General features: G+C 45.7%; 1 protein-coding gene across 3 annotated transcripts in view; it reads right to left on the reverse strand.

The window, feature by feature from the left end:
- The window catches only part of ABHD3 (abhydrolase domain containing 3, phospholipase), a 120,078-nt gene that overhangs the window by 69,947 nt on the left and 24,384 nt on the right, over positions 1-25,747 (reverse strand). For all 3 annotated transcript variants that reach the window (XM_063923576.1, XM_063923574.1, XM_063923575.1), the window contains exons 3-4: positions 14,698-14,883; positions 3,920-3,965 (exon numbers count right to left, since the gene is read on the reverse strand). In XM_063923576.1, the coding sequence (XP_063779646.1) occupies positions 3,920-3,965; positions 14,698-14,883 (232 nt within the window). The remainder of the gene's footprint in view (positions 1-3,919; positions 3,966-14,697; positions 14,884-25,747) is intronic.

Below are 25,747 nucleotides of genomic sequence, written 5' to 3' on the forward strand. Positions count from 1 at the left end.
TGTAATCGTGCAATTGCGAAAAAGGGCACATCATGACAAAAATGCATAAGTGCCTAAATAAGATGTATTAGAATGAACTATTATATGCAGATTTTTCAAGACAGGTACAATTTCACAGAACGCTGGAGCCCGGTTATTACTTACTGGATCCAGCATCGCTGGTCTCGAGACTGCAGTGCTCCATTAGTGGGCAACAGCACTCCCTCACTGCCAGCTGTCCTCCCTCGGCTGCTGCAGGGACCGCAGGCAACGCCTCTCCCCTAGCTACTGTGGCTTGGCTCCTGGCAGCTCTGATAAGAGGCTGTGGTTTCAATAGGGGCACACATGTGGCTCTGCCTCAGATTTAAAGAGCTGGGTATGCCAAATTTAAACTCCCCTTTCTATCAAAGGAGATCTCTGAGCACTGTTCAAGTGTCAGGGTATTAGGCTCAATTCCTAACTCTAGTGTGTGTTCCCATTGTTCTCCCAGTGAAAGATATTATTGATTTCCTGGTTCTGACACTAGCTGTTCTACTGACAGGATTCTGCTTAGCCCCTGGTACTTGATTCAATATCCAGACCGCCCGGATACCGACACCTATTCCCCCTCTTGGGATGTCCAGGACACCCATGGAGGGAAAATAAATAGCATTGCGAGCACAGCGAGCCCGCAAGGGGGTCTTTTGCGCTCTCCCCATTGCTGGCATTACAGGGCCCGGCAACCCGTGGTTGGGATTCTGACCGCCGGGATGACGAACGCCGGTATATGGATTCCAATCCCCTGGTACTGCTCCTTGTGATTCCTGGTACTGACCTCGGCAATTCTTTGACCTTATTCTGCCCACTCCCTGGTACCACATTTGCCCGCCTGGTTCTGACCCATACCTGCCAACTACAAACACGGTGACCTGCTGTGCCTGCAGTTCTGTCATAATACCAGCCCATACATTGGAACCCAGTCAGAGGACCATGAACTACATATTGGGTTCAGCAAAGTCCAAACCTTGAGGGTATCCCTAGTGAAGGCCACCGGTACACAACAGTCTGCGCCTTTCTTCTGGGTATTCACCAACTCCAACTGCATGGTCAGCATCCTGTCTATCCATCCCGGAGTTGTGACATGCCAATAGCAGATGATGATCAGTTACCAGCTATAATGACCTCTTTTCACTGTTTGGGAATACCTTTTTTTCATACACAAGACAGAGTTGTTTCTGCCCTATCACAGATATTTTAGCAGTTTTATTGCTGCCTAATAATGAATGTTTTTTGCTGTAAATAAAATAAATGGTCAAAAACATAGGTGTAAGTATATATGCACGCATCTTAAGTTGGTTGCTTCTTTGCATATAATAAACATTGATTTATTTATGTACAACCAAGTGGTACCATTTACATATCTGAATAAAGCAGCGGTGGCCAACCCACGGCTCTCGAGCCGCATGCGGCTCTTTCTTCCTCCGCATGCGGCTCATGAGCTCGAGTCATGCCTCCCGCTGCCCGACTGCAGTGCCTGGCGCTGGCCCGTGAGCCAATCAGAGCTCGCAGACCAGCAGCAAATCAGGAGTCTTAGCTGCCGTTACGTGAGCTCTGATGGGCTCACGGACCGGGGCGCCTAATTGGAGACAATGCCGCCGGAGACTGAGGGGCAGGATAGGCGCACGCTGCGCTCTCCTCCCTTCACAAACAGCAGAGCAGCAGTGCGGTGAGCAGTGTGGGGGGAAAGTGTGTGTGTGTGGGGGGGGGGGGGGGGTGTCGCACTGTGGGCATATCTGGCACTGGGGGGACATGCATATCTGGCACTGGGGGCATATCTGGCACTGTGGGGACATGCATATCTGGCACTGGGGGTATATCTGGCACTGTGGGGACATGCATATCTGGCATTGGGGGCATATCTGTACCTGGCACTGTGGGGACATGTGTATCGGGCACTGGGGGCATATATGTATCTGGCACTGTGGGGCATATATGTATCTGGCACTGTGGGGCATATATGTATCTGGCACTGTGGGGCACATATGTATCTGGCACTGTGGAGCACATATGTATCTGGCACTGTGGAGCACATATGTATCTGGCACTGTGGAGCACATATGTATCTGGCACTGTGGAGCACATATGTATCTGGCACTGTGGGGCACATATGTATCTGGCACTGTGGGGCACATATGTATCTGGCACTGTGGGGCATATATGTATCTGGCCCTGTGGGGACATATATGTATCTGGCACTGTGGGGACATGTGTATCTGGCACTGGGGGCAGATATGTATCTGGCACTGGGGGAACATATGTATCGGGCATACAGTATATGTATCTGGCAGTGGGGGGACATGTGTATCTGGCACTGGGAGCATACATGTATCTGGTACTGTGGGGCATATATGTATCCGGCACTGTGGGGACATATATGTAGCTGGCACTGTGGGGACATATATGTAGCTGGCACTGTGGAGGAATATATGTAGCTGGCACTGTGGGGACATATGTAGCTGGCACTGTGGGGACATATATGTAGCTGGCACTGTGGGGACATATATGTAGCTGGCACTGTGGAGGAATATATGTAGCTGGCACTGTGGGGACATATATGTATCTGGCGCTGTGGGGGCACCCATTTTTTGTCTTTTTTTATATGTATATGGCACTGTACAGGGGCATTATTTGTATGTGGCACTACAAACGTCATACCAAATAGGCCACGCCCCCATTTTGCGCATGCGCCGGCTCTTACCCTTCACTACAGATCTTTTCTGGCTCTTTGCCTCTGACTGGTTGGCCACCCCTGGAATAAAGTATATCACCTAACTACCTCAAATATGAATATATTTACTCATACAAAATGCAATCATAAAAATGGATGCCCTTTATGTATATCACTAAATCTTTGTAAAAGTATCTACCAAGAACAAGGTTTTATTCAACTATTGATATTATTACAAAATAATTACCAAAAATAATAAAAACATTTTTACATATTCTGATGAAACATTCAGCTTTAATAAAGTACATTTTCTATTATTCTGTTGTTGAAAATAGTTGTATTTTCCTGGTATTACCAAACTGAATAGGAAAAAGGCTGCAGTGTACAGACATTATTGCTCCACTTCAGAGATTCCTAAATTGGTAACCGTAACATGTGTCTAACCAGAGATAGAGCACCAAATGCATTACACTGCCATATCTTGCAAGTTCATGTGTAACCAGTCTCGATGTGGGTGGGGATAGAACTTTAGACTGTTGACAGCAGAGTTTTTAGGCTTTCAGATGAGTTTTCTGATGTGGGAGGAAGTGACCTGCTGTACACTGTATGAAGTTGGGCAGCAAGCAAGGAGTGTAGTATTACAATGTGAGGAGGAAATTTGGAAACAATAAGTCAAAGTTAGGGTGCATACACACGGTGAGATTCGGACTTATCCGATTTTCACTGTGCGACGGGGGGCCGGGTCGGCACTTAGCCAGTATCGCAAGCACATAATGAGTGTGCTTGCGATGCTGGCTATGTGCGATTTTGGCTAAGTGTCAATCCTGACTATCTCTTCTATAGAGATAGTCAGGATTGACTTGCCTGCACAGCCTATTTTTTCTGCCGATGCCGACCGCGCGGGGCCGCGCATCGGCATCGGATCGGGATCGCAAGGTGACTGTCACCTTGCGATCTGCACTATCTTTTCATCCGATTCTGACTATATAGTCAGAATCGAATGAAAAAATCTTACCGTGTGTACACACCTTTAGATAGTGAAAGGTGCAGATTCTTCCAACAGCACTGAGTAATGATCTGAAGCTCAGGTTATTCTATTGTGAAAAGATTATGGCGTTTATAAATTCATGAATAGGTAAACTACATGGAACAGGAATGGTTATGTAAGAAACAGTGCAAGCAAACTAATATGACGTGTTCCTGAGACACAAATATATTGTAATGAAGTCTTACCAAGAGATCCTCGCCAGCAAGACCTCGATTATTGAAAACGACACACCTAAAATAAGAGATATTGTTTTCAAACATTAGCAGTGATTATTAAAAGCAAGCTATTTTGCATTACTTTAATTACAGGTTTTACTAGAACATAATGTTGAAGGATTACCGAACCAAAAATACGAGGTCAGAAATGAGGTATAACATGAATTCACATAAATAATCGTTCCCATACATTTGGGAGGATTTGATAAGGTCTAATACTCGCTGTGAATCAGTAACTAAACTAAAATCTACATAATAATGGAGGATTGCGTGTCCTCAGATGGACATGTGAGGGGAGTATCCACTCCCTAATGAGATGGGACAGACCAGTAGAAGAGAACCTTACAATGCCAGGTACGATTTAGGGTATGTATAGTAGGGCGGGCATGGGGCTGAGATAAACTAGCAAATGCTAACTTGATATTACTAGATTATACAATAATGTGAGAAATAGCTCAAACAAAACAAAATGGCTGACTTATAATGAATGACAACCTTGTAAATAACCAAAGTCACTCAGAAACAGCCGTTTTCCTTAATATCAGTGGATTGTCAGCTAATCATACTGGGACTGGATAGATCAATGTCGTTTGCCAAATAAATCCTACACTGCTGCTATTCTCAGAATCCAAACTAACACTTTTTATTACAAATCCGCTACCTGTTTCCTATTATGTACTCTAGTAAATTGACTACACCAGGATCTGGATAAGCTAGTGCTCCTATGTATTGTATTATCTTTTGTGATGGGCAGTTTATTGTAAAAAATAAGATTTTAAACCTACCGGTAAATCTTTTTCTCCTAGTCCGTAGAGGATGTTGGGGACTCCGTAAGGACCATGGGGTATAGACGGGCTCCGCAGGAGACATGGGCACTATAAAGAACTTTTAGTATGGGTGTGCACTGGCTCCTCCCTCTATGCCCCTCCTCCAGACCTCAGTTAGAGAACTGTGCCCAGAGGAGATGGACAATATGAGGAAAGGATTTTGTTAATCTAAGGGCAAGATTCATACCAGCCCACATCAATCATATTATATAACCTGGAATATACGCAACCAGTTAACAGTATGAACAAAAAACAGTATCAGTCAAAGACCGATCACAACTGTAAGGGTGTGTACACACGGTGAGATCCTTGCTATGTTCGATTTTTACTTGCGATTTCCCTTGAACTCCCCGGAGCCCAGATAGGACAGATTTTGACTAACTTTTCTTGAGATATGGACTATGTGTGCTTACGATTTTGGCTTATGTGAGATTTTGGCTTATGTGAGATGTCATTGACATGTGAGATGAACTAGATAGTACACCGATCTAGCAAGGATTGACTTGCCTGCACAGTCTATCTTTTCTTGCGATGCCGACCTGGCGGGGCCGCGCATCGGGATCGCAAGGTGACTTTCACCTTGCGATTTGCACTAACTTTTCTTGCGATTTTGACTATATAGTCAAAATCTCAAGAAAAAATCTCACCGTGTGTACACACCTTAACATAACCCTTATGTAAGCAACAACTATATACAAGTCTTGCAGATTTAGTCCGCCCAGCATCCTCTACGGACTAGGAGAAAAAGATTTACCGGTAGGTTTAAAATCTTATTTTCTCTTACGTCCTAGAGGATGCTGGGGACTCCGTAAGGACCATGGGGTTTATACCAAAGCTCCAGACCGGGAGAGTGCGGAGGACTCTGCAGCATCGACTGAGCAAACGCAAGGTCCTCATCAGCCAGGGTATCAAACTTGTAGAATTTTGCAAAAGTGTTTGAACCTAACCAAGTAGCTGCTCGGCAAAGCTGTAATGCAGAGACACCTCGGGCAGCCGCCCAAGGCGAGCCCACCTTCCTAGTGGAATGGGCCTTCACTGAATTTGGTAACGGCAATCCAGCCGTAGAATGAGCCTGCTGAATCGTGTTACAGATACAGCGAGCAATAGTCTGCTTAGAAGCAGGAGCGCCAATCTTGTTGGCCGCATACAGGACAAACAGAGTCTCTGTTTTCCTAACCCTAGCCATCCTGGCTACATAAATCTTTAAGGCCCTGACTACATCCAGGGACTTGGAGTTCCCCCAGTCCCTCGTAGCCACAGGCACCACAATAGGTTGGTTCATATGAAATGAAGAAACCACCTTAGGCAAAAATTGAGGACGTGTCCTCAATTCAGCTCTATCTGCATGGAAAATCAAATAGGGGCTCTTGTGGGACAAGGCCGCCAATTCTGACACCCGCCTTGCAGATGCCAAGGCCAATAACATGACCACCTTCCACGTGAGAAATTTTAAATCCACTGTTTGAAGAGGTTCAAACCAGTGAGATTTCAGGAAACTTAACACCACGTTAAGGTCCCACGGTGCCACTGGGGGCACAAAGGGGGGCTGGATGTGCAGCACTCACTTCACAAACGTCTGGACTTCTGTGAGAGAAGCCAATTCCCTCTGGAAGAATATAGATAGGCTCCATTAAGGTACAGATTTCGTCCCTAACTTCAGGCCCATATCCACTCCTGTCTGTAGAAAGTGGAGAAACCGACCCAGATGGAATTCTTCCGTAGGAGCCTTCTTGGCTTCACACCAAGATACATACTTCCTCCAAATACGGCGATAGTGCTTTGCTGTCACCTTCTTCCTAGCCTTCATCAGAGTAGGGATGACTTCCTCCGGAATACCCTTCCCAGCTAGGATTCGGTGTTCAGCCGCCATGCCGTCAAACGTAACCGCGGTAAGTCTTGGAACACACATGGCCCCTGCTGTAACAGGTCCTCCCTGAGAGGAAGAGGCCACGGATCTTCCGTGAGCATTTCTTGAAGATCTGAGTACCAGGCCCTTCGAGGCCAATCTGGAACAATGAGTATTGTCTGCACTCTTCTTTGTCTTATGATTCTCAATATTTTTGAGATGAGAGGAAGAGGAGGAAACACATAGACCGACTGAAACACCCACGGTGTCACTAGGGCATCTACTGCTACTGCCTGAGGGTCCCGTGACCTGGCACAATACCTCCGAAGCTTCTTGTTGAGGCGTGACGCCATCATGTCTACTTGAGGAATTCCCCAACGACTTGTTATCTCTGCAAAAACTTCCTGATGAAGTCCCCACTCTCCCGGATGGAGATAGTGTCTGCTGAGGAAGTCTGCTTTCCAGTTGTCCACTCCCGGAATGAAGACAGCTGACAGAGCGCTTACGTGATTTTCCGCCCAGCGAAGAATCCTGGTGGCTTCCGCCATTGCCACTCTGCTCCTTGTCCCGCCTTGGCGGTTTACATGAGCCACGGCTGTGACGTTGTCTGATTGAGTCAGAACCGGTAGGTCGCGAAGAAGATTCTCCGCTTGTCGTAGGCCGTTGTATATGGCCCTTAATTCCAGTATGTTGATGTGTAGACAAGCCTCCTGGCTTGACCATAATCCCTGAAAATTTCTTCCTTGTGTGACTGCTCCCCACCCTCGGAGGCTCGCGTCCGTGGTCACCAGAACCCAGTCCTGAATGCCGAACCTGCGACCCTCTAGAAGGTGAGCACTCTGCAGCCACCACAGGAGAGACACCCTGGCCATGGGGGACAGGGATATTTTCTGATGTATTTGTAGATGGGACCCGGACCACTTGTCCAGAAGGTCCCACTGAAAAGTCCTCGCATGAAACCTGCCGAAGGGGATGGCCTCGTAGGCTGCCACCATTTTTCCCAGCACACGAGTGCATTGAAGAACAGACACTCTTTTTGGTTTTAGCAGGTCCCTGACCATGTTCTGGAGATCCTGGGCTTTTTCCAATGGAAGAAAAACCCTCTTTTGTTCCGTGTCCAGATTCATGCCTAGGAATGACAGCCGAGTCGTTGGAACCAATTGTGACTTTGGCAGATTGAGAATCCAACCGTGCTGTTGCAGCACTTTCAGGGAGAGCGACACGCTCTTCAGCAATTGGTCTCTCGATCTCGCCTTCATCAGGAGATCGTCCAAGTATGGGATAATTGTGACCCCCTGTTGAGCAGGAGCACCATCATCTCCGCCAATACCTTGGTGAAAATCCTCGGGGCCGTGGAAAGCCCAAACGGCAACGTCTGAAACTGGCAATGACAGTCCTGTACAGCGAATCTCAGGTACTCCTGATGAGGGGGGTAAATGGGGACATGAAGGTATGCATCCTTTATGTCTAGTGACACCATCAAATCCCCCCCTTCCAGGCTGGATATTACAGCACGGAGCGATTCCATCTTGAATTTGAACTTTTTCAAGTACAGATTTAGGGATTTTAGATTTAAAATGGGTCTGACCGAACCATCCGGCTTCGGGACCACAAACAGGGTGGAATAATACCCTTTTCCCTGTTGGACCAGGGGAACCTTGACCACCACTTGCTGTTGACACAGCTTTTGAATTGCAGCTAACACGACTTCCCTCTCCGGGAGTGAAGCTGGCAAGGCCGACTTGAAAAATCAGCGAGGGGGCACCTCTTCGAATTCTAGCCTGTAGCCTTGGGAGACAATTTCCATCGCCCAAGTATCCACGTCTGAAAGCATCCAGATCTGGCTGAAAAGTCGAAGGCGTGCCCCCACTGGTGCGGACTCTCTTAGGGGAGCCCCAGCGTCATGCGGTGGATTTTGTAGAAGCCGGGGAGGACTTCTGCCCATGGGAACTAGCCGAAGCAGGTGTTCTCTTTCCTCTGCCCTTACCTCTGGCCAGGAAGGAGGAGCCCCGACCTCTTCTGGACTTACGCGACCGAAAGGACTGCATCTGATACTGTGGAGTTTTCTTTTGCTGTTGGGGGACAAAAGGTAAAAAGGTAGATTTACCAGCGGTAGCTGTGGCAACCAGGTCCGCGAGCCCCTCCCCAAACAACACTTCACCCTTGTAAGGTAAAACCTCCATATGCTTCTTTGAGTCTGCATCGCCCGTCCATTGGCGGGTCCATAGAGCTCGTCTCGCAGAAATCGCCATGGCATTGGCTCTGGAACCCAGCAGCCCAACGTCTCTTTCAGCGTCCCTCATATATAAGACTGTGTCTTTAATGTGGGCTAAGGTTAATAAAATGGTATCCCTGTCTAGGGTATCAAGGCCAGTGGTGCAAGTGTGCGGGTACGGGTGGATACGGCGTACCCTTAAGAATTTAGCCGTGGGTACGCCGTACCCACACCGACGGGCCGCCGCACCTCGCCTCTCCCTCCCTCCGCTGCTCACCGCCGCTTCCCGACGTTCACCGCCGCTGATGTGAGGGGAGGAGAGCGCAGCCTGCGCCTCTCCTGCCCCTCAGTGTCTTCGTTTAATTCAGCGCCGCCCGTGAGCCAATCAGAGCTCGCGGACCGGCAGCCAAGGCTGCCGGACCGCAAGCTTTTATTGGCTCACGGATCGGCGCTGAATTGAACAGACACAGCCGCACCCGCCGCCCGCCGGACACTGAGGACGCCTCCCCTCACACACAAGACAGCAGAGGTGAGCAGGGGAGCGCATACCTGGCACTGGGGGCATGTATATCTGGCAATGGGGGCATGTATACCTGGCACTGGGGGGCATGTATATCTGGCAATGGGGGGCATGTATACCTGGCACTGGGGGCATGTATACCTGGCACTGGGGGCATGTATATCTGGCAATGGGGGCATGTATACCTGGCACTGGGGGGCATGTATACCTGGCACTGGGGGCATGTATACCTGGCACTGGGGGGCATGTATATCTGGCACTGGGGGCATGTATACCTGGCACTGGGGGCATGTATATCTGTCAATGGGGGCATGTATACCTGGCACTGGGGGCATATCTGGCAAAGGGGGGACATGTGTATCTGGCACTGGGGGCATACCTGGCACTGGGGGCATGTATACCTGGCACTGGGGGCATATCTGGCACTGGGGGCATATCTGGCAAAGGGGGGACATGTGTATCCGGCACTGGGGGCATATCTGGCACTGGGGGGGACATGTGTATCTGGCACTGGGGGCATTTCTGTATCTGGCACTGGGGGCATATCTGGCACTGTGGGTGCATTTCTGTATCTGGCACTGGGGGGCAATGTAGATCTGACACAGTGGGGGCATTTTTGTATCTGGCACTATGGGGCAATGTGTATCTGGCACTATGGGGCAATGTGTATCTGGCACTGTGAAGCAATGTGTATCTGGCACTGTGAAGCAATGTGTATCTGGCACTGTGAAGCAATGTGTATCTGGCACTGTGAAGCAATGTGTATCTGGCACTGTGAAGCAATGTGTATCTGGCACTGTGAAGCAATGTGTATCTGGCACTCTGGGGGCATTTGTATATCTGGCACTCTGGGGGCATTTGTATATCTGGCACTGTGGGGCAATGTGTATCTGGCACTGTGAAGCAATGTGTATCTGGCACTGTGAAGCAATGTGTATCTGGCACTGTGAAGCAATGTGTATCTGGCACTGTGAAGCAATGTGTATCTGGCACTGTGAAGCAATGTGTATCTGGCACTGTGAAGCAATGTGTATCTGGCACTGTGAAGCAATGTGTATCTGGCACTGTGAAGCAATGTGTATCTGGCACTGTGAAGCAATGTATATCTGGCACTGTGGGGCAATGTATATCTGGCACTGTGGGGCAATGTATATCTGGCACTGTGTAGCAATGTGTATCTGGCACTGTGGGGCAATATATATCTGGCACTGTGGAGCAATGTATATCTGGCACTGTGGGGCAACTTGTATCTGGCACTATTGGGGTCATGTGTATCTGCCCCTCCCCCCGTATGTGTATCACGCCCCCATTTTCATTGGCCACGCCCCACGTGGCATTTGGCCACAACCATTTTACCGACCGCGCCTTCGGCGCGCGCACACAGTACCCGTAAGACATTTTTTCTACTTGCACCATTGATCAAGGCCAGCTGACAATGTATCTGTCCATGCTGCAACCGCGCTACATACCCATGCCGATGCTATCGGCGGTCTGAGCAAAGCACCTGTATGCGCATAAATAGACTTTAAAGTAGTCTCCTGCCTGCGATCAGCAGGATGCTTGAGGGCTGCCGTGTCCGGAGACGGTAGCGCCACCTTCTTTGACAGGCGTGTTAAAGCCTTGTCCACCCTGGGAGAGGATTCCCAACGTACTCTGTCCTGTGCAGGGAAAGGATACGCCATAATAACCCTTTTGGGAATCTGCAATTTTTTATCTGGAGTTTCCCAAGCTTTTTCAAATAACTCGTTAAGCTCATGAGATGGGGGAAAGGTTACCTCAGGTTTCTTTTCCTTATACATGCGCACCCTCGTGTCAGGGACAGAGGGGTCATCTGTGATATGCAAAACATCTTTTATTGCAATAATCATACAGTGAACACTTTTTGCCACCCTTGGGTGCAATTTAGCATCATCGTAGTCGACATTGGAATCAGAATCCGTGTCGGTATCCGTGTCTACTATTGGGGACAGGGGACGTTTTTGAGACCCAGAAGGACCCTGTGACCCAGTCCAATCCGAGGACTCTGCTTTGTCCAGTCTGTTATGTAATGAGGCCACACTAGCATTTAACGCGGCATTGCCAACGGAGACACACCACTCATCTGCTCCACCTCCTCCTTGGATGAGCCTTCCGCTTCAGACATGCCGACACACACGTACCGACACCCCCACACACACAGGGATATATCTATAGGGGGACAATTCCCCAACAAGGCCCTTTGGAGAGACAGAGAGAGAGTATGCCAGCGCACACCCAGCGCCAACTGACACTGGAATAAACCCAGACAGCGCTTTTATATATATATCTCAATGTTATACACTCACTGCGCCAATAATTGTGCCCCCCCCCCTCTTTTCCAGCCCTCCGTCACAGAGTTCAGCAGGGGAGAGTCCGGGGAGCCAGCTTCTCTGCAGCTTCTGTGGAGAAAATGGCGCTGTTAGTGCTGAGGGATCAAGCTCCGCCCCCTCCAGTGGCAGGCTTTGGTCCCGCTGTAATTTTCAAAAAAAAATGGCGGGGGATCTCTACATTTACTGCCCAGCAGTCTAATGTGCCCTGAAATGCCAGTCCGGAGGTTTATTGCTGCCCAGGGCGCCCCCCCTGCGCCCTGTACCCATCAGTGCCTGTTCTGTGTGTGTAGCGTGTGGGAGCAATGCACGCTTACCTCAGTGAAGATCTGAAGTCTTCTGCCGCCTTGAAGTCTTCTTTTCTTCTTATACTCACCCGGCTTCTATCTTCCGGCTCTGCGAGGAGGGCGGCGGCGCGGCTCTGGGACGAACGACGGGGTGAGACCTGCGTTCCGACTCCCTCTGGAGCTAATGGTGTCCAGTAGCCTAAGAAGCAGATCCTATCATTTAGGTAGGTCTGCGTCTCTCTCCTCAGTCCCACGAAGCAGAGAGCCTGTTGCCAGCAGTGCTCCCTGAAAATAAAAAACCTAACAAAATTATTTTTCAGAGAAACTCTGGAGAGCTCCTCTGTAATGCACCCAGTCTCCTCTGGGCACAAAATCTAACTGAGGTCTGGAGGAGGGGCATAGAGGGAGGAGCCAGTGCACACCCATACTAAAAGTTCTTTATAGTGCCCATGTCTCCTGCGGAGCCCGTCTATACCCCATGGTCCTTAAGGAGTCCCCAGCATCCTCTAGGACGTAAGAGAAATACTAGATTTGTAATTAACATTGGATTTTCTGACGGTTAAAAATGAGCAATTTCTGCAATATATTGTAGTTTGCAATTCTTATTTTTCACTTTTAATTATCAAATATATGGAAAAAAAATGTCTAACTTATCTATTAAAATGCCCTAAGCCATGGCAAGAGAGTAAACAAGAATGAGTTTTTCTTAATTTAAAAAGCAAACATTATAATCCCCACATTTTGAATAGCACTCTCTGTGAGTCATTTCATTATTTGGCAATGTGTCCATTGCTTTGCCGAGAGCATACACAGGTTGACGCCAACATTCCACATTTGGCAACTTCTCCAGTACATTTCTCAGCAGCTACTTTTGCAGGATTGTAGATCTAGGGTCTAATTCAGATCTGATCGCAGCAGCAAATTTGTTAGCAGTTGGGAAAAACCATGTGCGCTGCAGGTGGGGCAGATACAACATTTGCAGAGAGAGTTAGATTTGGGTGGGTTATTTTGTTTCTGTGCAGGGTAAATATTGGCTGCTTTATTTTTACACTGCAATTTAGATTTCAGATTGAACACACCCCACCCAAATCTAACTCTCTCTGCAAATGTTATATCTGCCCCCCTGTAGTGCACATGGCTTAGCCCAACTGCTAACAAATTTGCTGCTGCGATCAGATCTGAATTAGGCCCCTAGCTTGAAATGCACAAAGTGGAAAAAGTAAATATGGCACTTGACAGTTTTGGAGACCTTCATTCACCTAAATCTTTACTGTTTCTTCCACAAACATGTTCACTCACACCTTAATTATATTACATCAGTGGTTGGTGGTTCAGGACCAATTCAAATTATTTATGGTCAATGTAATAGGCAAAACCCAATGCTTGTGGCTTCAATAATAAAATAGGTTGATAAATAGAAGTGAATCCTGTCCTTCACCACATAACTGATCCAAAGGATGTCATATAAACACAATTTACTTAAAATAATATTTTTTATGAATTCCTCATTAAGAAACTTTTGGTCTAGGGGTGCCATGAAAAAAATTCTGATGCTCTAGGATGCTGTGATTTCAAAAAGTTTGGAACCAGTCTTACATTAATCATGGGAATAAGAGACCACATAGACTTTCTGTAAATCATAAATGTACATGTTAATGTCTCTATTACATTGGTCAAACTGTGACCAATGAAACAGTTTGACCAACTCATGCCAACAAATGTGCTTTATAAAGTTCTCCTGGAAGCTGTAGTAGGCATCTCATCGGAAGTACTGTATAGAAGGCCTAATAACAACCACCTCTGAGGAGATGTAAAAAGCAGGTTGTTTTGCTGAAATAACAAAGCTCTTTGAATCTATTTTCACCAGTCTATAAGTGCCCACAGTGTATTTAAATCAGCACAACCAAGTGACAGTAGAAGGCTCCAGTGATGTTCCTCACCTCTTGAACATCTAAACAGCAGGGGCCTCATTTAGAATTCGTAGCAAATCCACCAAAAGGGCACAACCACACCTGGGCAACCATTTTTCAATGTAGGAATAAAACATGTTTATTGCATGTAGCACACAAACACTGAGCAGATATGTTATAACTGTGCTATACAGTTGAGCCATGATGCCCCCCTTGTGACTGAACATTTTACATTTGGCCCCCTGCACCCGGAACACAACGTGGTTCTGCAGAGATGCAGAGGACATGAGTTTGATTCTGATGCGTGTCCAATCAGTGCGCAGTTTTTATGTTCTCCCTAGGTTTGCCTGGGTTTTCTCCCGTTGCTGGTTTCCTCCCACACACCAAAAACATGCTGGCAGGCAAATTGGTTTCTGATGAATCGGACCTAGTGTATCTGTGTTAGTGATTTTTAGTCTGCAGTATACTGTATGGGGCATGGGCTGATGTGATGTTTCAATAATCTCTGGAGCTGCTGTGTAACTTGGTAGTGCTATTGACATACACAATATAAATTCTACCTACCCCATCCCAATTGCCTTGCAAGATGTTTTCCAGTGCCTATTGCCTATGATTATCATATGTTTATCAATCTTAATAAGTATGCACCATACCCTTTTTTCATGATAAATCTATGGACCTCATTTCCTCTGTAGACCCCCAAAACTTCTGCAGAAGCTGGAGTGCAACCCAAGGATGTATTCATACATTTTCTCCTGGACCTGTGCTAATGCATTTATTCATATTAATGTACCTTACCTGTATCCAAGTTCTTCACTGTGTTTAATCATGTGGAGGATATAAGATACCCGGCTTGTTCCTGTGAGGCCAGGCAGTAAAAGGATTGTAGGTCTTGTGCCAGAATCAGGGTAAAGTGTATTATTATCATCATTACTAAACCAGTCCAGTGAAATCTGCCCTCCATCAGCTGTTTTAATAAGTTCACTGTAAGACACAATATAAAAGAGTACACCACATTAATTAGATTTCTGGCAATGATTATAACTATATATATATAGTTGCCGTAATTCCTTAGATAACCGACTCATTAATATCGTGATTATTGCAGCATCCAGACCTTTTATTTAACCCTAGTTGTTGTACTCATGACGAAGCACCACAATGTGATATTGTTATATGCTTTGATTGCCTGTGTTATGTTCCAGCATGATTCCGCACACTGTTTGTTGTCACATTGGTAAGCATTTCGTTGCCTAGGCGACGGGCCCCCGCCTCCCCCGTCCGCTCATTGGTAGACGCGGCTTTACGCGATGCCGCTGGACGGGCTCCGTGGGTGTGGGTGGTCTGGAGCACGTAGGTTACGTGTTGGTTGGTTGGGGGTTGCTATGGCAACCCGTTTTCCTGTCAGCTGTGGATGGCCGTGCTTAATGACGGCACCCGTGACCGGAAAAGGGTGGCAAAGGTGATTGGGGTCTGAACACTGGTGATCTATATAAGGTATGTTGTACTTTCTTTATTTGTATCCTGACGAAAGGTGTAATTAAATAGCACCTGAAACGTTGACAATCAAGCTGGTGTAGCTGTCTTATTTGGTTTTGTAAATCCGTGGAGTGCCGCCTGAACTTGCTCTTTGTTTCTGCTCTGTCTGGACCGTGGGAGGGCACCCAGGTAATTAACAAGTTGTTTGGAGTGCCGGTCATTTGGGAACTCTATCTATATATATATATATATATATATATATATATATATATTGTGACAAGAACACTGGGATAGTGTTTGAGGGCAGGTATATTTGTCCCAGGTTCTTGTCTTACATGTTTTAGAAAATGTTAACTTCTAGGAAAAATGCTTTTTGTTTTGTCTGAACCTTTTCAGTTTGCTGTAAAAGCTGGGTAAAGGCTCTGAGAGAGAGATAAGGCGAGTTCTAGACATTGGGCCCAGTTCGGGTCTTTGGCCTCACAGAGGGCTAATCAGGGTTTCAGCTGTGTAAGTGTGTTATAGTGCTGCTAACCTGATTAGTATGGGCAGACTGCCTGGGAAGGCTGAGGGATCTGTGTGTGAGAGACACGCTTTCTGATGCAAGTAAGCTATACAGTATGTACTGAAGAACTCTGTGTTTTGTTTAGTGACAGTTAGGAATATCTTATGTTTAGTTAGTGCCGGACAGGCAAGGTATTTTTATTTTGGGGTTTGTTTTATTTTCTGTTTCAATAAAACTGGCCGGGGTCAGTTGTACCAGAAACTGGACTTGTGTTGTTCCTCAGCTGCTGCGTGCTACCATATTCCCCAGGAAAAGGCGCCTTGCACCCCTACAGTGTTACAACTTTATATATATATATATATATATAATAAGAAGACGATCAGTGAGCCGTCCATAGAGGCAAGGAATAGATTTCCCAAAACAATCACGGTTGTTAATTAAATCTTTTACTGAAAATGATTATCATCATAACTCCTTATCATGTGGATTTTTGGTATAAATACGAATGGTCTCATCCACAACATCCCTGATGACATCAATACGTCGTCAATTATCTCTGACAAAACAAGTCACCCCAACAAAATATCATTCAGTAACAAAACTGCATAACTCCTTTAGAGCTCTCTCAGTCACATGCATTAGATTAGCCCTTTGTAGCCGCTTACTATTATTCAGAAATTGCAGTTTTTCAGTGGGTCTATGTCCAGGCCTATTGTGTTTTTCTACCCAAGTGGAATGTACAATTGAGATTCCTTTAATTTATAATTTTCCATTTTTTCTCCAAGTCTCAATTCAGTTTAATACATCTTTTGTACTTTTGCTGTTGATTTATAATAACTACTTGTTCGAACCGAGTAAAACCGAACCCGCTCATCACAGTTCTATCCTCTCTGACCTCCACCATAGAGGAGGTCTTATTTACTTAGACTGGAAACTTTAGAAAAAGTGGTTGAAGTGTACACAATTTGTTGAACAAATTGCAGATTTTTTGCTATTGTCACTGATTAAGGGGCTAATTCAGGTTGGATTGCAAATCGCAATCCAACCGGAATTTTTACGATTGCCCCGCGGGTGCATGCGCAGCGCCTGTCCTGCGCATGCGCCCACACTTTCTGCGGAGGGCCGCAGAAAATGCGATCGCCTCTTCCTGACAATCAGGCAGAGGCGGTCGCGGGGGACGGGCAATGCACCGTTTCCAGGAAGGAGATGGAGCGTTGCAGGGGCGGTGCATCGTGAACGGGGGGGGGGGGCAGGGTCGGCCGAACGGGAGTGTGATCACGGTGGCGGCGTGATGTCACATGCAGCCACCGTGATCAGGGAGAAGGCGGCGGGTCTCCTGCGGGCGCAGCCGCAGGAGGCATCCAGTATTTCTGCTAACAAGCAGAAATTGCGATCACTCGTAATTTCTGCTTGTTGAAGGGGGGTGGAGGCTCTGGTCAGCATGCTGGGCGGCTATTTTTCTATGACTGTGCTGTTATGTTATGCTTCAATAACAAGATGATTTAAAAAAAAAAAAAGTCCATAATATTACGTACTATTGTTACACACTATGGGCTTGATTTGGTGTTAAATGTAAAAATGTAACTTTTGGGTAAAAAACAAAAATAAAAAAAACATCCATTTCTGTGAATGTACTTTGAGTTAAACATATCGACATGAGTGTAACTTTACATCTAACATATAAATGTCCAGCAGAAAAATGCGTTCACCATATTCATCAACATTCAAACATGCAACAGGTAGATGCGACACGCAGATACTCCTCCTAAAATAAGCATCTTAAAGACATGTACAGTAAGTAAAAATCGGATGCATCTCTGCTACTGTATGGGCCTAATTCAGAGTTGATCGCAGCAGCAAATTTGTTAGCAGCTGGGCAAAACCATGTGCACTGCGGGGGGGGGGGGGGGGGGGGGGGGGGGGGGGCAGATATAACATGTGCAGAGAGAGTTAGATTTGGGTGGGGTGAGTTCAAACTGAAATCTAAATTGCAGTGTAAAAATAAAGCAGCCAGTATTTACCCTGCACAGAAGCAAAATAACCCACCCAAATCTAACTCTCTCTGCACATGTTATATCTGTCCCCCATGCAGTGCACATGGTTTTGCCCAACTGCTAACAAATTTGCTGCTGCGATCAATTCTGAATTACCCCCAATGTACACATAAATGCTCTTTACCTCTCCAAGAGAAATAGGGGGTCATTCCGACCTGATCGCACGCTGTTTTTCGCAGCAGTGATCAGGTCACCACTGCGCATGCGTATGCACCGCAATGCGCAGGCGCATAGTACGGATACAAAGCGGATTGTTGCTGGGCGATGGATTTTACGAAGAATCCATTCGCACAGCCGATTGCAAGAAGATTGACAGGAAGAAGGCGTTTATGGGTGTCAACTGACCGTTTTCAGGGAGTGGTTGGAAAAACGCAGGTGTTTCCAAGCGTTTGCAGGGCGGGTGTCTGACATCAATTCCGGGACCGGACAGGCTGAAGTGATCGCAGCGGCTGAGTAAGTTCAAACCTACTCAGAAACTGCACAAACTGTTTTTGTACTGCTCGACTGCACAGGCATTCGCACACTTGCAAAGCTAAAATACTCTCCCCAGTGGGCGGCGACTATGCGTTTGCACGGTTGCAAAAAGTAGCTCGCGAGCGATCAACTCGGAATGACCCCCTGAGTGCATTGCAACTGTGCCTATTTAAGTTGCTTTCTTACATTGCTTGGTGTGTTTTATGAGGAGGACAACAGCAAAGAGTTATTTTTAATGTAAAACCATAGCCTGATCTAGTGTACTGTACAGTACATGAATCACCAGGTAGGTAGCGCTGTTCTAAAGTGTGCTAGAATTTAGAATTTAAAAAGCCCAGCTACGGTATAGTGAGATTTCACTGTTGGAATATCACAGACATGTGTGTGATGTGTTCCTAAGGCATTTTATATACATGTTGTTTATTGTGTACAATTTTTTCAGCCAGCATCATTTTCCTCATGCGTGTTACTAGCTGATGTGTTTATTATCCTACAAGCCATCTCTTACAGCTTCCCATTACTCATCGTGATTCATGTGGACATTCATTAAGCAGAATCATCAACATACTACAGTATCTCAATCAAGTGCATGTCATTGTCAGAAAATCATTTTCATATTGTTGTTAAATGCACAGTATAGCAGATACAGCGTTGGGTCCCACCTGCAATAATGTCCATCAGCTTTAGCATGTTCAGCACGTGGCTCAAGTCAAAAATGGAATTGGGCCCCCAAGCAGGGGTGTATTTAGGGGCGAAGACGCCCCTAGACACAACAGTAACAGCCGCCCCCTGCCTGCTTAATTTTATTATTTTTATTGATTGGCTATAAGCCCTCATTTGATGATAGCCAATTTAATAGAATAAAAAATGCCACTATGAATTTTTTTCATATTTACTAAGTAGTAGGACAGCCTACTTGGGCAATGTGTGCATGTCCTACCCGTTTACACTCCATTCAAAATGGCATCTGGTACAGTACAGTGGAAATAATTTGCAGTTACTGGTACTTTTTGGGCTGACAGTACCAACACAAGCATCCAAGTGCCGGCCCTGGGCACGTGCCTCACATGTCTAATGAGAAATTTGCTACTGCCCCCAAATTTAAGATAACCGCACTTATGTACCGATTCATTTACCTGCAAGTGAAGAATGGCTTCCGCCAGCTTTGCAGTATACTGTATGTCTGATTTCTGCTCACATTCTATGGAGATCAGCCTAATATAAGTGCACCACTGTAATTGATGAAAGCTCAAGTATAATTCAATCGGTCCTTAAGGATTTTCCCACACCTGAATTTTGGTGGGTATGGGATAATAAATGTGTGAAAAATAGAAGTGTTTTTATTTGCTGGTGAACTACAGATTTCAGCAAGACATGTCATGCCTAAAGTGTTTGGGTATGCTTGCACCAACATACCTATAGCTGCCAGAGAAAGCATCTTGCTCTACAATCCCATATTTATGTGCGCTCATTTTCCAAAAATGGCCAGTGCAAAAACGCTATACAACAGGTGTACATTGATTTCTGCATCAGCCTCATTATGTGTTGTGGGACAGAAACTGAACAGTTTCTCCATATTAATTATATTGGGTCAATCTGCACTCAAATACTAGTACCTCGCATTCATTTATATTATGCAGAAGTGCAGCCATTTTCTTTCAGGGGATTGTTATGCATTGGAGATCTATTCAAGAGCTGGGTCATTATTCAAGAGGATGGTGCATATCTGCGGAAATGGGCGTCTGTGACATGGCAATGCAGGGATATCTGTACCATTGCCTCAGCATTTGCACCGGGCTCCAGGGGCTTCCAGCTAAACCACTGGATAATAGAGGTTATCATTTGTAATTCTGAGCAAAAAAAATTAGTTGGAGATGTAAAGAGAGAGAAATAATTACATTTTACACTTTACTGCACGTTCTCTTTTTTGAACTAAGATAGTAAAGTATCTGCAACAACGACAGATAGAGATAACTGTATACCTTTCCCATAGTTTACATTCACAACATTCACTGCAGGCTGTTTACTTTCAAATACCACATCCTTGATTCTTTTAGTTTCCTACTTTGGGTCAGGTATGGAATAGTCTACAATGTTAAATTGTTGCAACTCCATAATCCTTTGTTTTTAGGTTTATGATGTTGCCTTTTGTGTTTGTTTGTGATGTTGCCTTTATGTTTTAATGATGTCGTTTTTGCCTTGGAAACGTCTGCTGCTTTAAAAAAACTTACAAGTTCGTCCAGAGTCTCGGAGCTCTAGCCATCTAGCATGCCATTACATCTGGCCCCATACTTTTAAACCAGAACACTCCTGAATTACACAGGTTCTGTGGCTGGCTGACATCAAACCTGCATTTCACCTATTTTAAGCAGCTAGAGAACCTGTGTAATTCATGAAAAGTCTTTTGTATTTGCTTCAGAGCAGTTGCACCACTGCGGCCACCATAATAAGTGTTTAGATTGCTGCACGCTATGGAGGTAAGTGCCTCCACAAAGTGCATAGAAAATGGGATTTTTTTTTTTTAAATACACCCATTTTGAGGGTGTGTGTGTGTGCGCGTGTGAGAATGTGTGTGTGTGTGTGTGTTTGTTGTAGGAGTGGGGGTGATAGTAGCTGTGTCATTAGTAGCCAACACTGTCATCTGTAACAGCTATACTGAATCATGCTGATATATAAAGTCAAGGGGGTCTAGTACAGTATATCGGCGCTCAGGGATGCCATGTTTCGAAGAGCAAGAACCAGATCATTTCAATAGGATCATTCACGGTGTGTATAGAAAAATAGTGTTCACAGAAAAGCTGTGGATGTTTGGTTTTGCACACATCTACAGTATACATAATAACATCCCATATACAATTCCATTAACAAAAATAATTCACATAAAGCAACAATGACTTTGATAACAGCTACAAATATCATTTGCAAAACACTTTCTTCACTAATAATGATATAGTTCTTTCATGAAGAATTCCACCCTCTGCACTCTGGGCAGATCTGTAATGTGTTTGAAGTTTCTCCTATATTTAAACAAAAAAGGAAATTAAAATAATTTAAGAGAATGTAAATAGGAGGAAATAGTGACTGTTCGGGTGCATTGTACTTTTCAAGATGTATCACTTATTTTGATCTGTCAGCCTAGGGGAATACTGACGAGGCACATGCCGAGTGATTTCTGTACAGTTCTGCTACATCTTGAATATGATGTGCTAGAGCAGGAAAACTAGAATCTACACACTGAACGGACAGAAACTTATACTTAGGAAAAGGCATATAGGCACTGACACACAGTGAAGCATGTAATTCCGACACACAACAAAGCACACAGAACAGGACACATAGTGAAGCATCAACTCTCATACATAGTAAAATGAATTACAGAGAGTATACAGACTTTCAGTCATGATATTGGTATCTTAGTCCTGATGAAATCCACTTCAGTTAGCAGTGTGTTGGCATATGGTGCCATTTGCTACACTTGCTGTAGTTCAGAACTCACAGATGTTTGTGAGATAAAGTGCCGTTCCTGGCGTTTCCACACCAGCCCTTTGCCCCACTTGCTCCTAACAGCATCAACCCCACAAATGTAAACATTGTACTCAACTAAACTATATTTACTACTGGATGTTAAGTCAGTAACTGAGAGCAAGGACTTATACAGGAGGATAAGTATAATAAGGTGGATAAGCATAATATGCCTATCACATATCACATGAGAAATAATTTCTGATACAGGTTGAGTCTCCCTTATCCAAAATGCTTGGGACCAGAGGTGTTTTGGATATGGGATTTTTCTGTATTTTGGAATAATTGCATACCATAATGAGATATCATGGTGATGGGACCTAAATCTAAGCACAGAATGCATTTATGTTACATATACACCTTATACACACAGCCTGAAGGTAATTTTAGCCAATATTTTTTATAACTTTGTGCATTAAACAAAGTGTTTGTACATTCACACAATTCATTTAAGTTTCATATACACCTTATACACACAGCCTGAAGGTCATTTAATACAATATTTTTAATAACTTTGTGTATTAAACAAAGTTTGTGTACATTGAGCCATCAAAAAACAAAGGATTCACTATCTCACTCAAAAAATTCTGTATTTCGGAATATTCCGTATTTCGGAATATTTGGATATGGGATACTCAACCTGTAGTTATTTTACTACTAAATTTACACATTTTTATGTTCAGTACTGGAGTATTGGTAATAGTATATAGATGAAACTGTAGCTGGCTTCTTCAATACTGGTGAGATTAGTGTTGATGGATTTGTTGGTGACAAATCATTAATATAACTAACAAAATAATGTCCGAATCCTACAATTTCCTAATAGGATTGCATAGTGCTGTTCCTTCCTGTCCAAGATATGTCAGCTTCCTGAATGAAGAAACACCTTTACTGCCAGCAGGCTTTATGAAAGGTTGGTCACAAATTGGGCTTAAGCTAAAAAGAAAAAGAAAAAAAAAGAATGCACAAATTGTTTTGCCACTACAGGCACAAAAAGCCTCAATATACAGTATGCCGCAGTCATGAAGAAAGTTACTAACCGCATCAGTAGTGCATTCGCAACCAGACAATCAATAGGACTTGCAACTGTCAGCATCATGATCCAATATTGCCATGGCCCATGAACGCCAGCAAACACAGTTTTCCAGGCCTACAGGTATATATGGATCTGAGTAACAATCCATTGTGTTCACAACTATGCAAATATACCCTTAAAGTGCAAAGGCTATATAGGAACATCCCTTCCTTGTTCCGTCTCTGCAGGGTGTAAGTACCAGAATCAAGCAAATCCGCATATGTGCATACGGATGCATCTGCTTTCTGGGCATTGCACAGAGCAATTCTACACAGATACTGGTGTAGCACTCACTATGAATCCGCCCTAGAATCTGTACCTGCAACTCCTCCCACAACAGGTACTGTATAGACCCTTGTCCAATTTGAAACATTCAGACCAAGTAAATGGTCTCTGTACCTAGGGGGTAATTCAGACCTGATTGCTAGGCTGCGTTTTCTCATAGCCTGCGATCAGGTCCGAACTGCACATGTGTATGCACCGCAATGCGCAGGCATGTCGGACGACTGCACCGGGCATTGGTGCATAGCAACAGGATGGTGCGAAAAGATCGATCGCACAGTCGATCAACAAGAAGAGGGCTTTTGTGGGTGGCAACTGACCGTTTTCAGGGAGTGTTTGGAAAAACGCAGGAGTGTTCTAGCATTGGAAGGGAGGGTGTCTGACGTCAAATCCGGTCCTGGACAGGCTGAAATGATCGCAGCGGCTGAGTAAGTCCTGGGCTGCACAGAGACTGCACAAAATCAGATTGTGCAGCTCTGCTACACATGTGTTCGCACACCTGCACTGCGAAAATACACTCCCCCAGTAGGCCGCGACTATCTGATCGCAGGACAGCAAAAATCACATGACATTTTGATTAATAATTTCTACAGGATTATATACCCCGCTCATGAAGTGTACCAGGAGAGTCAGCCATGGTGGGCGCACTACGAATGTTACACTGTGGGAGATAAGCCACAGAAGGAGCCAAGAACCAGAGAAAGCAAAAATACAACAGGAAGAAATTAGCTTTTGCTTAAAAGAGAACAATGATGCAAATGGAAGAACGAACACTGGCATAAAGTAACATACCAGATCATGTGTACAAACTACAGTGGGGGGGATAGAGGCGAGTCCAGCAATACAAAATGTCCAAACTAAACAGTGGGAGCATATATGAGAAGGCCTGCTGCGGTGTTAAGAACCCTTTTGTCCAACATCATTATGCATCCCACCAGCACGGCCAGTGCCGCTCTCTGTCCCGTGCAGTGAAGGTATGGGGAATCTGGCCACAAATAGAGCGCAGGAGCAGGGAAGCATTTGAGCAGGGGAATGGGCGCAAAATGGTGGCCCCTCAGCAGCAAGGCCAACATGCGGATGGCAAGATGGCAGCCACGACCTGGACCCTACCCTCTCCCCTTCGGCTCTCAGCTCACCTGGAGGGGAAGGTCTGCACTTGTGGAAGCAGCTGTCAGGGGAGATATTCATCGCTGTGATTGCCAGCTCCTCTGTGTCCACTTTCAGCAGCACACAGCCAGGAAAGCTTGTGGTCGTGGTCTCGGCAGGCATGGTGCACTTCATGGGTTGTCTGGGCATACATCTCAGGAGGCAGCAGCATGCTGAGCTGGGACCTGGCAGGGTAGCTCATGTAGCTGCGGTCAGTGTGCAGGTCCGGGCAGCAGAGCTGATGCCACACATGAAGTGGTACTCCAGTATTGGCAGTGGAGATGTGCAGGGCAATTGTGAATTGTGGGGTGTCACGTCCCAAAGCCTTACCATGCAATCGGCACCGCGGCGGTGCTGGGCTGCTGTGACGGGTCCATGTGCGGCGGCGAGGGGTTACTGTGGCGTGTCCGCTCGTAGTAGCCGGAGGCTGCTGCAGCTGGCTTGCTGACACTAGGGAGCAGCTTCCGGAGAGGCCAGGGGGAGTTCTGGTGTAAAACACTAAAATGTGTCTGCTGCACAGGGGCCACCATATTGGAGACCAAAGATTTGCACAGGCTCATTCTGTCCAGCTAATCCAGGGAGATCTCTCCTCTTAAAAGGGGGCTAGCTCAGGTTATGAGTGCCAATGCTTCAAGTTACTACTTAGATGTAGGATCTTCAGCCCTGTGCTCCCAGGTTACTTCGGTACCTTGGTTACTCTCCAGCTTTGCTCTGCCTCGGTCTTTCTGATTGCAGCAGTCCCGCCGTCCCTAACCTGATACCATCTGAAAGGGGCGTACTCGGTAATCCTGATTCTTCAAGGATCTTGGTCGTCTACAGTTACCGTGCTCTTCAGCCTCGTTATCCAAGCCACAGCTCACCGTTCACAGTCCTTCATCTTCAGCGTTCTTCAACTTCATCTTTCAAACCACAGTTCATTATCTTCAAGTGTTCTTCAGCCTCGTTATTCTAGCCACAGCTCACAGTCTTCAGTTTTCCAAGTCACAGATTACCACCCGCAGTTCATTATTTACAGTGATCATCCCATCTTGGTAGTCTCTACTTCCATTGCTCCTGACCCATGAGTAGGAATTACATCAAGCCACCTCGTCTTCTTCCCTCGCAAGTGCCCGTTTCCTCAGGCAAACCTCCGTCGCCGGATCCTCATTTCCAGCTGAGCATGACAGTAAGCACTGGCCCCATGGATCCGACGGGTGATCAGGCTTCAGGAGGCGATGCTACCGCGGATATTCTGTCACGTCTGAGCAAACAGGAGGCCATACAATCTCAAATTGTGCAGTTCATGCAAAGTATGTCAGATCGCCTTGATTCTCT

Source organism: Pseudophryne corroboree, chromosome 5 (assembly GCF_028390025.1).
Source record: "Pseudophryne corroboree isolate aPseCor3 chromosome 5, aPseCor3.hap2, whole genome shotgun sequence".
Taxonomy (NCBI): Eukaryota; Metazoa; Chordata; class Amphibia; order Anura; family Myobatrachidae; genus Pseudophryne; species Pseudophryne corroboree.